We start from the raw sequence: 14,598 nt of genomic DNA on the forward strand, positions 1-14,598 counted from the left end.
GGTTTTTCTCTTTCATCACTTTAAGTATATCCTGCCATTCCCTTCTGGCCTGAAGAGTTTCTGTTGAAACATCAGCTGTTATCCTTATGGGGATCCCCTTGTGAGTTACTTGTTGTTTTTCCCTTGCTGCTTTTAATATTTGTTCTTCATGTTTGATCTTTGTTAATTTGATTAATATGTGTCTTGGGGTGTTTCGCCTTGGGTTTATCCTGTTTGGGACTCTCTGGGTTTCTTGGACTTGGGTGATTATTTCCTTCCCCATTTTAGGGAAGTTTTCAACTATTAACCTCCTCAAGTATTTTCTCATGGCCTTTCTTTTTGTCTTCTTCTTCTGGGACTCCTATGATTCAAATATTGGGGCGTTTAACATTGTCCCAGAGGTCTCTGAGGTTGTCCTCATTTCTTTTGATTCTTTTTTCTTGTTTCCTCTCTGCTTCATTTATTTCCACCATTCTGTCTTCCACCTCACTTATCCTATCTTCTGCCTCAGGTATTCTACTGTTGGGTCCCTCCAGAGTGCTTTTGATCTCAGTTATTGGATTATTCATTATTGATGGACTCTTTTTTATTTCTTCTAGGTCCTTGTTAAACATTTCTTGCATCTTCTCAATCCTTGTCTCCAGACTGTTTATCTGTAACTCCATTTTGTTTTCAAGATTTTGGATCATTTTTGCTATCATTATTCTGAATTCTTTTTCAGGTAGATGCCCTATCTCCTCCTCTTTTGTTTGGTTTGGTGGGCTTTTATCATGTTTCTTTACCTGCTGAATATTTCTCTGCCTTTTCATCTTGTTTAGATTGCTGTGTTTAGGCTGGCCTTTCTGTATGCTGGAAGTTTGTGGTTCCTCTTTATTGTGGAGGTTCCTCCCTGTGGGTGGGGTGGATCAGTTTCTTGTCAAGGTTTCCTGGTTAGGGAAGCTTGCATTGGTGTTTTGGTGGGTGGAGCTGGATCTCTTCTCTCTGGAGTGCAGTGAAGTGTCCACTAGTGAGTTTTGAGGTGTCTATGGGTTTGGTGTGACTTTTGGTTGCCTGTATTTTTGTCCTCAGGGTTTTGTTCCTGTGTTGTTGGAGAATTAGCTTGGTATGTCTTGCTCTGAAACTTGTTGGATCTTGGGTGGAACTTGGTTTCAGTGTAGGTATGGAAGCTTTTGGATGAGCTCTTGTTGTTCCCTGGAGTCAGGAGTTTTCTGTTGTTCTCTAGTTTTGGATTTAAGCCTCCTGCCTCTGGCTTTCAGTCTTATTCTTACAGTAGCCTCAAGACTTCTCCACCCATACGGCACTGATGATAAAACATCTAGGTTAATGGTGAAAAGATTCTCCACAGTGGGGGACACCCAGAGAGGTTCACAGAGTTACATGAAGAAGAGAAGAGGGAGGAGGGAGATAGAGGTGACTGTGAGAAGAGGGGGAATCCATAGGGGAGAGAGCAGTCTAGCCAGTAATCAATTCCCTATTTGCTCTCCACAGTCTGGAACACTCAGAGAGGTTCACGGAGTTCCATAGAGAAGAGAAGAGGGAGGAAGGAGATAGAGGTGACCAGGAGCAGAGGATAGGGAGTCAAAAGGACAGAGACCAGTATAACTTGTGATCAGTTCCCTAAGTGTTCTCCACAGCCTGGAACACCTAAAGAGATTCACCGAGTTAAGTAGGGAAGAGAAGGGGGAGAGAGGAGGTAGAGGTGACCTGGGGGAGAAAAAGGAGAGTCAAAAAGGGAGAGACCAATCAAGCCAGTATTCGCACTCCTAAGTAAAAATGGGTACTGAAGATTGGATTCTTAAAGGTACAGAATTGATAACAAATACCAAAAAGCAAAGATTAAAAATCTAGAATAGAGGTTAGACTCTCAAAAATACAATATTAAAAAACAAAATGTCAAAAGTTATAAAAAAAATGATACGAAATTTCCTTTAAAAATAGGGTCTTTTTTTTGCAAGGTAATAGTAGATTTTAAATATGAAAATAAAGGAGTAATAACATAAACATTTTAAAAAATTAAAAAAATTTAAAAATGATAATAGTAAAATATATCTAGGAATTTCTCTGGAGCTGTTGAGGGCAGTGTGCAGTCAGTTCAGTTTTAGATAGTTCCTTGTTCCAGCTTATACTTCTACTCAAGGTCTATAGGTCCCTTTCAATGTAGCCAATGCTAACTACAGGGTTTTAATCTGTTGCAGCTAATACTTCCAAAGCCGTTCCCTCTTCTTTGTTTATTTTGGCTTACTCTGTTTGCAAGTCTCTTCAGTATCTAAATTCTGCCCTTGCACAAGGGGGCAAAGGTGGTCATTTATTTAGGCTCACTTGTTCAATTTTGCTATGGGGAGGGAGGAACGCTGCAAACAAATATCGCTGGCTTGTGTGGGGAGTGCTCTCAGTGTCTGGGCCACACTGGGTTTGCCCCCGCTCAGGGCGTGTGTGCTTTCCTGGTCTACACTGCTCAGGCTCCAGGTTGCTCTGCAGGGGAACTGTCTGAGGTGGGCCCTGGGTTGCGTGTACTTCCCAGGTCTAAGCGGCTCAGGTTCAGGTTCTCAGGTACTCCACAAAGGTGCAGACGCAGTTGGGCCTGCATCTTGTGCCCTTCCCAGGTCTGAGCAGCTCAGGCAACCAGGTGTTTGGCGAGTGCACTCTCCCCTGGTGTGATGTATCTTATCAGCTCCCGGGTCCCAGCTGCTCGGTTTCCTGGATGTGCAGCGGGAATGCTGTCTCAGGTGTGCCCTGTGTCTCCTCTGGGGAGCTGATTTCTGGCTGCGAACCTCCTGGCGGATGTCAACCGTCCAGGATCCCAGGAAGACTTGGTTAGCACCTGGGAGCCTGCTCGCAGTTTGGTAGAGGATACTGTCTCTGGGGCCAAGTTTTCCCCTCTCCCTCCAGCTCTGGCTGTCACCTGCCTGCCTCCCTGCCTCTGGTGGGGGATGGCCTGGTCCGCTGCTGGCTAGCTCTCCTGTGGTATTCGCTCAGTCCTTTGGGTAGTTCATGTAGGTAGAATCATGCGATTTTTGTCCTTTTGTGTCTGGCTTATTTCACTTAGCATAGTTTTTGAGGTTCATTCATTTTGTAGCATGTATCAGAAATTATTTCTTATTTTGTTACTGAGTGATATTCCATTGTATGTATATAGTGCACTTTGTCTATTTTTATGTTGATGGAAACCTAGGTTGTTTCCACCTTTTGGCAATTTTGAATAATGCTGCCATGAATGTTGACTTGTCCTAGGTATTTTTTTTTCTTTTTGATGTAAATGGAATTGATTTCTTAGTTTCCTTCTTGGATTGTTCATTGCTGTTGTATAGAAACAACTGATCTTTTGTATTGATAATACCATCAAAATATTATTAAAAGGAATAAATTTAACAAAAATTGTGCAAGACCTGTATACCAAAAACTACAAAACACTACTGAGAGAAATTTAGAAGACGTAACTAAATAGATTAGCAGTGTTTGTGAATTGAAAGATTCAGTATTGTTAAGATTTTTTCCCCTTAATTGATCTGTTGATTCATTGTATTCTTGCTTAAAATCCTAATAAACTTATTTTCATTGAGATTGACCAGGTAATTTTAAAATATATGTGGAAATACACATCTGCATTAGCTAACAGACTTTGGAAAAAGAAGAACAAACTTTGAGGACCTGTGTACTCTTGTTTTAATACTTAATATAGAGCTATAGTAATCAAGACAGTATGGTATAATCAGGAAGAAAGGCGTACTTATCAATGCAACAGATTAGCAAGAATCGAAATACATCTATATCCATAAGCAATTTATTTTTGGCAAAGATGCCAGGGCAATTCAGTGAGGGGAGGATAGTCTTTTAACAAATGGTGCTATATCACTTTGATATCCATCTGTCAAATAGTGAATAGTCCCTTATTTCACACCACATAAATAAATTAACCTCAAATGGATCATAAAAATAAGAAAACAATAAAACTTCTGTAAGAAAATGTAGTGGAAAATTTCAGTAACCTTAGGATAGGTAAAGATTCCTTAAAAAGGGAACAAAAAGCACAAATTTTAAAAGTTTAAATTGATAATTATGAAAAGATGCTCAGCATCACTAATCATCAGGTAAATGCAAGTCAAAAGCACAGTGGTATATTACCTAACACCAGTTAGGGTGGCCATTATCACAAAGTGAAAAGATAACATGCTGGTGAGAAAGTGGAGGAAGGGGAACCCTTCTGCACTGTTGTAGAAATGTAAATCGATACGGCTCTTATGAAAAATAGCATGCAGTTTCCTCAAAAAATTAGTAATAGAGCTGCCATGTCATTTAGCAGTCCCACCTTTGGATATGTATTCAAAAGAAAGAAAATCAACATCCTGAAGAGGTACTTGCATTTCCATCTTTACTGCAGCAATATTCACAGTAGCCAAAATGTGGGAATAACTTGTCTGTCAGAGGATGAATGGATAAAGAAAATAATGGTATACATGTACAATGGAATGTTATTCAGACTTAACAAAGAAGGAACTTCAGCCAATTGTGACAACATGGATGAACCTGGAGTACATTATGCTAAGTGAAATAAGCTCTCATTATATATGGAATCTTTAAAACAAAAAAAAGTCAAGTCAGAGTGGGAATGGTAGTTACTGGAAGCTGTGGGTAGGGGATGAACGGAGATATTAATCAAAGGATAGAAACTTTCAGTTATAAGATGAGTAAGTTCTGGAGACCTAATGTATAGCATGGTACCTGTGGTTAACAATAAAATATACTTGAAATTTCCTAAGGGAATAAATCTTAAATGGTTTTACACACAAAGAAGTAACTGAGATGAAGGATATGTTTATTAGCTTGATTGTGGTAATCATTTCACAGTATAAACATGTATCAAAACACCATGTTGTAGACCTTAAATTTTGTATTTCTCAATCATACCTCAGGAAAGCAGGAAAAAAATAGATGATTTTGAGTTCATTAAAATATATTCAAAAGATATATATTTTGTTAAGAAAATGAAAAGGCAAGACAAAAACTGGTAGAAAATATTTGCAGAACATCTATCCAAACAAGGCTATTTATCCAGAATATATAAACAACTCATACAGGTCCATTATAAGTACATAACCCAGTAAAAACAAGGGTAAAATTTTGAACAGGTACCTCACCAAAGAAGATACACAGATAGCAACAAATAAACAAATTAAAAGATCTTCAGCATCTTTTGTCATTAGAGAAATGCAAATCAGAATTATGAGATGTACTTTAGAATGAAAATTTTAGAATTAAAAAGAACAGCAATACCTAGTTCTGGGTTAGATGCAGAGGAAATTGATCTCTCATATGTTACAGCTAAATCAAATCCCTTATGATTATACAGTAGAAGTGAGAAATAGATTTAATGGACTAGATCTGATAGAGTACCTGATGAACTGTGGACAGAGGTTCGTGACATTGTACAGGAGACAGGGATCAAGATCATCTCCATGGAAAAGAAATGCAAAAAAGCAAAATGGCTGTCTGAGGAAGCCTTACAAATAGCTATGAAAAGAAGAGAAGCAAAAAAGCAAAGGAGAAAAGGAAAGATATAAGCATCTGAATGCAGAGTTCCAAAGAATAGCAAGGAGAGATAAGAAAGCCTTCCTCAGTGATCAATGCAAAGAAATAGAAACAACAGAATGGAAACGACTAGAGATCTCTTCAAGAAAATTAGAGATATCAGGGGAACATTTCATGCAAAGATGGGCTTGATAAAGGACAGAAATGATATGGACCTAACAGAAGCAGAAGATATTAAGAAGAGGTGGCAAGAATACACAGAAGAACTGTACAAAAAGATCTTCATGACCCAGATAATCACGATGGTGTGATCACTCACCTAGAGCCAGACATCCTGGAATATGAAGTCAAGTGGGCCTTAGAAAGCATCACTACGAACAAAGCTAGTGGGGGTGATGGAATTCCAGTTGAGCTCTTTCAAATCCTGGAAGATGATGCTGTGAAAGTGCTGCATTCAATATGCCAGCAAATTTGGAAAACTCAGCAGTGGCCACAGGACTGGAAAAGGTCAGTTTTTATTCCAATCCCAAAGAAAGGCAATGCCAAAGAATGCTCAAACTACCACACAATTGCACTCATCTCACACACTAGTAAAGTAATGCTCAAAATTCTCCAAGCCAGGTTTCAGCAATATGTGAACCGTGAACTTCCAGATGTTCAAGCTGGTTTTAGAAAAGTCAGAGGAACCAGAGATCAAATTGCCAACATCTGCTGGATCATCAAAAAAGCAAGAGAGTTCCAGAAAAACATCTATTTCTGCTTTATTGACTATGCCAAAGCCTTTGACTGTGTGGATCACAATAAACTGTGGAAGATTCTGAAAGAGATGGAAATACCAGACCACCTGACCTGCCTCTTGAGAAACCTATATGCAGGTCAGGAAGCTACAGTTAGAACTGGACATGGAACAACAGACTGGTTCCAAATAGGAAAAGGAGTAGGTCAAGGCTGTATATTATCACCCTGCTTATTTAACTTATATGCAGAGTACATCATTAGAAACATTGGGCTGGAAGAAGCACAGGCTGGAATCAAGATTGCCAGAAGAAATATCAATAACCTCAGATATGCAGATGACACCACCTTTATGGCGGAAAGTGAAGAGGAACTCAAAAGCCTCTTGATGAAAGTGAAAGAGGAGAGTGAAAAAATTGGCTTAAAGCTCAACATTCAGAAAACGAAGATCATGGCATCTGGTCCCATCACTTCATGGGAAATAGATGTGGAAACAGTGTCAGACTTTATTTTTCTGGGCTCCAAAATCACTGCAGATGGTGATTGCAGCCATGAAATTAAAAGACGCTTACTCCTTGGAAGCAAAGTTGTAACCAACCTAGATAGCATATTGAAAAGCAGAGACATTACTTTGCCAATAAAGGTCCGTCTACTCAAGGCTATGGTTTTTCCAGTGGTCATGTATGGATGTGAAAGTTGGACTGTGAAGAAAGCTGAGTGCCGAAGAATTGATGCTTTTGAACTGTGGTGTTGGAGAAGACTCTTGAGAGTCCCTTGGACTGCAAGGAGATCCAACCAGTCCATTCTAAAGGAGATCAGTCCTGGGTATTCATTGGAAGGAGTGATGCTGATGCTGAAGCTCCAATACTTTGACCACCTCATGCGAAGAGTTGACTCATTGGAAAAGACCCTGATGCTGGGAAGGATTGGTGGCAGGCAAAGAAGGGAATGACAGAGGATGAGATGGCTGGATGGCATCACCGACTTGATGGACATGAGTTTGAGTGAACTCTGGGAGTTGGTGATGGACAGGGAGGCCTGGTGTGCTGCGATTCATGGGGTTGCACAGAGTCAGACACAACAGTGACTGAACTGAACTGAATTGATGTTACAGCTGTGAATGGACGAAGTCACTGCCACTTTGGAGAACAATTTGACAGTTTCTTATAAAGTTAAGCATACTTTTACCGTTAGACAGAGCCATTCTACTCCTAGGGTAGATATTTGCTCAAAAGTTTTGAAAGCAGATGTCCACACCAATGTTCGGACCAGTATCACTCATGATAGCCTAAAAATAGGAACAACCCAGATGTCCATCTACTTATAAATGTGAATTTTGTGGTATATATGTAGAATGGAATCTTGCTCAGTTTAATAAAAAGGAGCAAGCTACTAATATATACGCCAATGTATAGCAAAATGTTGTGTTATGAATTTCTCATGGATTTCAGAAAAGGCACAACTGTAGTCATAGAAAGAAGGTCACTATTGCTGGAGAGTCGGTGACAGGGAACTGACTGCAGATGTCAAGAGAAAGCTTTTGGATGGTTGATTGAAATGCTGTATATTGTGATTCTAGTGATGCTTACATGATTGTATCCATTTGTCAAATTCATTAGTTAATTTTATTCATTGTGATTGAATCATCCTACAGCAAAGCTGAATAAAGAGGCACAATTATTTTTATTTTAAAATTAATTTATTTATTATAATTGGAGAATAATTACCTCACAGTATTGTGGTGGTTTTTGCCATACATCAGCATAAATCAACCACGGGTGCACCTGTGTAGCCCCATCCTGAACCCCCCTCCCACCTTCATCCCCACTGCATGCCTCTGGGTTGTTCCAGAGCACCGACTTTGAGTGCCCTGCTTCATGCATCGAAGTTGCACTGGTCACCTATTTTACATGGTAATATACATGTTTCAATGCTATTCTCACAAATCATTCCACCTTCGCCTTCTCCCACATAGTCCAAAAGTCTGTTCTTTACATCTGTGTCTCTTTTGCTGCCTTGCATATAGGATTGTTGTTGCTGTCTTTCTAAATTCCATATATATGCTTTAATATACTGTTTTGGTGTTTTTGGTGGAGCTCTGTATAATAGGCTCCAGTTTCATCCACCTCATTAGAACTGATTCAAATGCATTCTTTATTAGTAGCTGAGTAATATTCTGTTGTGTATATGTACCAGAGCTTCCTTATCCATTTGTCTGCCGATGGACATCTAAGTTATTTCCATGTCCTGGCTATTGTAAACAGTGCTGTAGTAAACATTGGGGTACATGTGTCTCTTTCATTTCTGGTTTCCTTGGTGTATATGCCCAGCAGTGGGATTGCTGGGTCATATGGCAGTTCTGTTTCCAGTTTTTTTAAGGAATCTCTACACTGTTCTTCATACGGTGGCTGTACCGGTTTGCATTCCCACCAACAGTGTAAAAGGGTTCCTTTTCCTCCACACCTTCTCCAGCATTTATTGTTTGTAGACTTTTTGATGGCAACCATTCTAAGCGGCATGAGTTGATACCTTATTGTGGTTTTGATATTCATTTATCTAATAAGGAGTGATGTTGAGCATCTTTTCATGTGTTTATTAGCCATCTATATGTCTTCTTTGGAAAAATGTCTTAGAAAAGTATAACCTTCCAAAACTGAACCAGGAAGAAACAGAAAATCTTAACAGACCCATCACAAGCATGGAAATTGAAGCTGTAATAAAAAAATCTTCCAACAAACAAAAGCCCAGGATGGCTTCATAGGTGAATTCTACCAAAAATTTAGAGAAGAGCTAACATCCATCCTACTCAAACTCTTCCAGAAAATTGGAAAGGAAGGTAAACTCCCAAATTCATTCTATAAGGCCACCATCACCCTAATACCAAGACCAAACAAAGATGCCACACAAAAAAAGAAAACTACAGCCAATATCACTGATGAACATAGATGCAAAAATCCTCAACAAAATTCTAGCAAACAGAATCCAACAACATATTAAAAAGATCATACATCATGACCAAGTGGGCTTTATTCCAGGGATGCAAGGATTCTTTAATATTTGCAAATCAATCAGTGTGATACACCATATTAACACATTGAAAGATAAAAGCCATATGATTATCTCAATTGATGCAGAGAAAGCCTTTGACAAAATTCAATACCCATTTATGATAAAAAAAATCAAAAAACCTCTCCAGAAAGCATAGAAGGAACATAGCTCAAGAAAATAAAAGCCATATAGACAACTAATTGGAAAAGTCAATGGCACCCCACTCCAGTTCTCTTGCCTGGAAAATGCCATGGATGGAGGAGCCTGGTGGGCTACAGTCCATGGGGTCGCTAAGAGTTGGATACGACTGAAGTGACTTAGCAGCAGCAGCAGCAGACAAACTGATAGCAAACATCCTCAATGGTGAAAAATTGAAAGTATTTCCTCTAAAATCAGGAACAAGACAAGGGTGCCCACTCTCACCACTACTGTTCAACATAGTTTTGGAAGTCCTAGCCACAGCAATCAGAGAAAGAAAAGAAATAAAAGGAATCCATATTGGAAAAGAAGAAGTAAAACTCTCACTGTTTGCAGATGACATGATCCTCTACATAGAAAACCCTAAGGATACCATCAGAAAATTACTAGAGCTAATCAATGAATATAGTAAAGTTGCAGGATATAAAATTAATTTACAGAAACCCCTTGCATTCCTATACACTAACAGTGGAAAAAACAGAGAAAGCAATCCCATTCACTATTGCAATGAAAAAAATAAAATACTTAGGAATAAATCTACCTAAAGAAACAAAAGACCTATATATAGAAAACTATAAAACACTGACGAAAGAAATCAAAGATGACACAAATAGATGGAGAAATGTACCATGTTCATGGATCGGAAGATCAATATAGTGAAAATGAGTATACTGCCCAAAGCCATCTATAGATTCAGTGCAATCCCTATCAAGCTACCAGTGGTATTTTTCACTGAGGTAGAACAAATAATTTCACAATTTGTATGGGAACCCCACAAACCTTGAATAGCCAAAGCAATCTTAAGAAAGAAGAATGGCACTGGAGGAATCAACCTACCTAAGTTCAGACTATACTACAAAGCTACAGTCATCAAGGCAGTATGGTACTGGCACAGAGACAGAAATATAGATCAGTGGAACAAAATAGAAAGCCCAGAGATAAATCCATGTACCTATGGACACCTTATCTTTGACAGGGTAGGCAAAAATATACAATGGAGAAAAGACAACCTCTTTAATAAGTGGTGCTAGGGAAACTGGTCAACCACATGTAAAAAAATGAAACTAGAACCCTTTCTAACACCATACACAAAAGTAAACTCAGATGGATTAAATATCTAAATGTAAGACTAGAAACTATAAAACTCTCAGAGGAAAACATAGGCAGAACACTCTCTGACATAAATCACAGCAAGATCCTCTATGACCCACCTGCCAGAGTAATGGAAATAAACAAGTGGGACCTAATTAAAGGTAAAAACTTTTGCACAATGAAGGAAACTGTAAGCAAGGTAAAAAGGCAGCCTTCAGAATGGAAGAAAATAATAACAAATGAAACAACTGACAAAGAATTAATCTCTAAGATATACAAATAGCTCATGAGGCTCAATACCAGAAAAATGAACAACCCCATCAACAAGTGGACCAAAGAACTAAATAGGCACAATTATTTTTAAATGACCAAACTTCCTTTAAGTTGTAGCGAATAGTAGGGAATAATAGGTTTCATTATTTTTTGAAACTTTCACAAACAAATATCTATGTGTCATTATTTTTCAAAACTTTCACGAACATGTATCTATGTGTTTTGGCAGGGAAGAGAGAAAGGTTATCCATAACATGTTGGATATCTAATGAATAGCGTGTGTGCACGCTAAGTTGCTTTACTCTTTGTGACCCTATGGACTTTAGCCTGCCAGGCTCCTCTGTCCATGGAATTCTCCAGGCAAGAATACTGGAGTGGATTGCCATGCCCTTCTCCAAGGGATCTTCCCATCTAACTCATGAGTGCTGATACCTAACTTCACTCATCAGTTGACGATAACAAAGATTATAGTAAAAGAAGACTTGATTTTGCTTAATAAAAAGTAATTGTTATTATATTTAGTATATCAGATGCATAATTTTTATCTTCTTATTAACTATTATCCTCATTGTCATCACTTTAGAAATACAAACCTGGTCGATGTGATGATATTTTGAAATGGAAGCCTCCCAGTCTTAATTCTGTGGATTTTCGCCTAAAAATAACAAGAATGGGAGGAGAAGGGTAAGTATGCGCATTTGATTCCCCATCATTTTTATATGTAATAATACTTTTACTATTCCTAGGTACTTACCCAAAAGTTATGAAAACAGATGTGCATATAAAAGTTTGTATTATAGAAAGCTTCACTGTTTATCTGATATTTTACATATACCTTCAAAATAAAGTAAAATACTTTTCCAGTATACTTTATATATGTATACTATAAATCTATCTCATTTTCCCAGATTATTTCTTTGATATATTACAGCTCACATTTTGTAGCATCCTTTAAAATTGACCAATTTTAGTCTTAAAAAAAGTTATTTCTAATATTAACACAATGAACTTCATTAAAATGTAAAAGTGAAAATAGATTTTACTTGAAAATAATCCAGTCAAGTGAATTATAAATGTAAGATATTATTATTATTATTCAGCATTTTAAAACAAGCCATTTTTCCTTTGAAGGAAACTGCTTCATGTTTGCATTTGCATGGCAAAAACTTATTTATACTTTATTGGGGTAGAGTTTTAATTGTAGAATTTCATTAAAATTTTTCATAATGTCTATTAAGTGTTAATGTCATGTATTGGTTAATCTTCATATGTGACTTCATTGGTTAGTTGTTGTTGTTGTTAGTTGTTAAGTCATGTCTGACTCTTGCAACCCCAGGCTCCTCCGTCTATGGGGTTTCCCAGGCAGGAATACTGGAGTGGGTTGCCATTTCCTCCTCCATCATTGGTTGCTACATTAGAATAAAAAAAAAGAAACATGCTTTAGTATTAATAAATATTTTCATTGTTTTTCCAAAGCCTTGTTTTATTTTACCTTGTTCCACAATTTTTTATGGCATCTTATGTAAGTAAATGCATAATAACAAAATAAGAAATGTTAAATCAAGGAAATCCTAAAGAGAAAATATATAAGATAACATTGGCAGAAAGCTTAAAAATGTACCAGTGCATGCCATGAAATGCATGCACTTTTTATTTGCCAAAGATAAACCACAGGTTTGTTTTTTTGTAGCTAATGGAATGATGGGTAGATGATGAGTTATGTGACTACAGATTCCAGAAGATTAAGTCTCTTAAGAGATTATATGTTTTCAAATAACGATACTGTGTAGGGTGATGAATCCTAACTAAAAAGAGAGTGTTTATTAAGTTATATATCAGTTTCTAAAACATAGAGTAGTTAATATTTTATGTCCTTAAATAAGAGTTTGTCACTTAATAACAAAGTACAGTTTAGCCAGAACAGCAATCTGGGACCTCAAATAGTGTTGTTTAGGTATTTTTACTCTCTATTGATCTGGTTTAATTCAAAGATAGATTGATAACTTTTGACAATAGAATTGGATAAAATATATATATTGTATAGAATAATGAAGATTAAATAAAAGAAATAATATTCGTAATCTAGGATATCTGTATGCTGGATATCTGTCAGGAAGAATAATCTTTAGTTTACTATTTATTGATACTTATCTTAGCTATGCATTGATATTAATATCAGTTAACCATTTATTAATTATTAACCAGTATTCTCAATACAATGTTGTTATAACACTTAATTACTAATAAGATGAATAAATATTGTTAATGTTTTCTGGAAACTGCCCCCAAACACATTCTACCCCCCCATCTATATAAAATAACACTATCTTTGGATAAATATTGCTGAGTAGTAAGCTCAAGACTATTATTCTTCCTGATGAAGTGTTGGGTGTACAGGTATTCTGGGTTGCCAGTTCGCTTTAGAACCTCCAAATCAGTAGTCATGCAACATGATGCTTGTATGTCTTTCTGGAAGTGCCTTGGAGAATACCACCTCTCTTCTAAACAGTGATGGCTGAAGGATTAAGTCTGATGGGGCTGCATGCATCTTTTTTTTCCCTTAAAAGACACAAATGAATATGGTTCTTTGGAAATAAGACTTCAAAGATAAAGTGAAATTTGTGAAATTGCTTCATTACTAAATCCTCTATTTTACTTAAATCTCTATTTATAATATTTAGTTAAGAAGTATAAACCTTTGTGTGATTTTGTTGATTGTTTCATTGAGTTTTGAAAGGTTATTTTGTTTGGCTTTCTAAGATTGCACTTCTTAGCAACACTTAAAAGCTACATGAGGCTACATGTGGAATGACCATTTTTCTAAGTATTAAAAATGATATTAATTTTTTCCTTTATTTGTCTATTGTAATTAAATATGACAGTATAATTTAGTAGTTTGTCATTTGCTTCTATTCTTAGTATGTTTTAATATATATATATTTAATTTTACCTATTTGGAATGTCTTATAAAAAAAATGAATTATCTCTTATTCTAGTACCTCTTTAAAACATACCAAAATGTTAGCATTAAAGACGATTATTCTTATAGAATTAAGCAGGTTACATTGGTGTAGGTACGTGATTTATTTATGTAACAGTGTCAGTTTTCAAAAATGGAGTATTATAATATGAAATGTAAAGTGATAAATATTATATTAAATATGTATTATTCAGTTAGCTGGAGTAATATCCTGTTTTTTCCATGGAGAGAATGTTATGGATGATAGCAGTTTTCACAAAGTAAATGAGTTTGTATCTAATGCTTATGTTAGATGCTATATGTCAGAGAGCATTATGGGAAATACACCTGTAATAGTTTGAGAGGAGCCATGTCTCTGAATCATAAGAATCATAACATTTGACTAGTGAAATGGGACTAAAGTATTTAAATATCATAAGGCAAGCTAATTTTTTTTCTTTGTTCTGCTCCTAAATATTTCTACAAAGTTAAGTATGGAGTGGAATGTCTTGACAGGTATAATATAAATACCAATCTTTGAAAATGTCTGCAATGATTCTTTTTTTTTTTTTTTGCAGACATTTGGTCTTTTAACTTCTTGTAGTATCATTTCTTGGAGAAGGCAATGGCAACCCACTCCAGTACTCTTGCATGGAAAATCCCATGGACGGAGGAGCCTGATAGGCTGCAGTCCATGGGGTCGCTAAGAGTCGGACACGACTGAGCGACTTCACTCTCACTTTTCACTTTCCTGCATTGGAAAAGGAAATGGCAACCCACCCCAGTGT

At 36.8% G+C, this 14,598-nt stretch overlaps 1 protein-coding gene across 2 annotated transcripts in view; it reads left to right on the forward strand.

Annotated features, from left to right (window-relative positions):
- RNGTT (RNA guanylyltransferase and 5'-phosphatase) overlaps positions 1-14,598 on the forward strand; it is a 230,848-nt gene that overhangs the window by 134,067 nt on the left and 82,183 nt on the right. For both annotated transcript variants that reach the window (XM_070796090.1, XM_070796092.1), the window contains one exon: positions 11,435-11,535. In XM_070796090.1, coding sequence (XP_070652191.1) covers positions 11,435-11,535 — 101 coding nt within the window. The remainder of the gene's footprint in view (positions 1-11,434; positions 11,536-14,598) is intronic.

This window comes from Bos indicus, chromosome 9 (genome assembly GCF_029378745.1).
Source record: "Bos indicus isolate NIAB-ARS_2022 breed Sahiwal x Tharparkar chromosome 9, NIAB-ARS_B.indTharparkar_mat_pri_1.0, whole genome shotgun sequence".
Taxonomy (NCBI): domain Eukaryota; kingdom Metazoa; phylum Chordata; class Mammalia; order Artiodactyla; family Bovidae; genus Bos; species Bos indicus.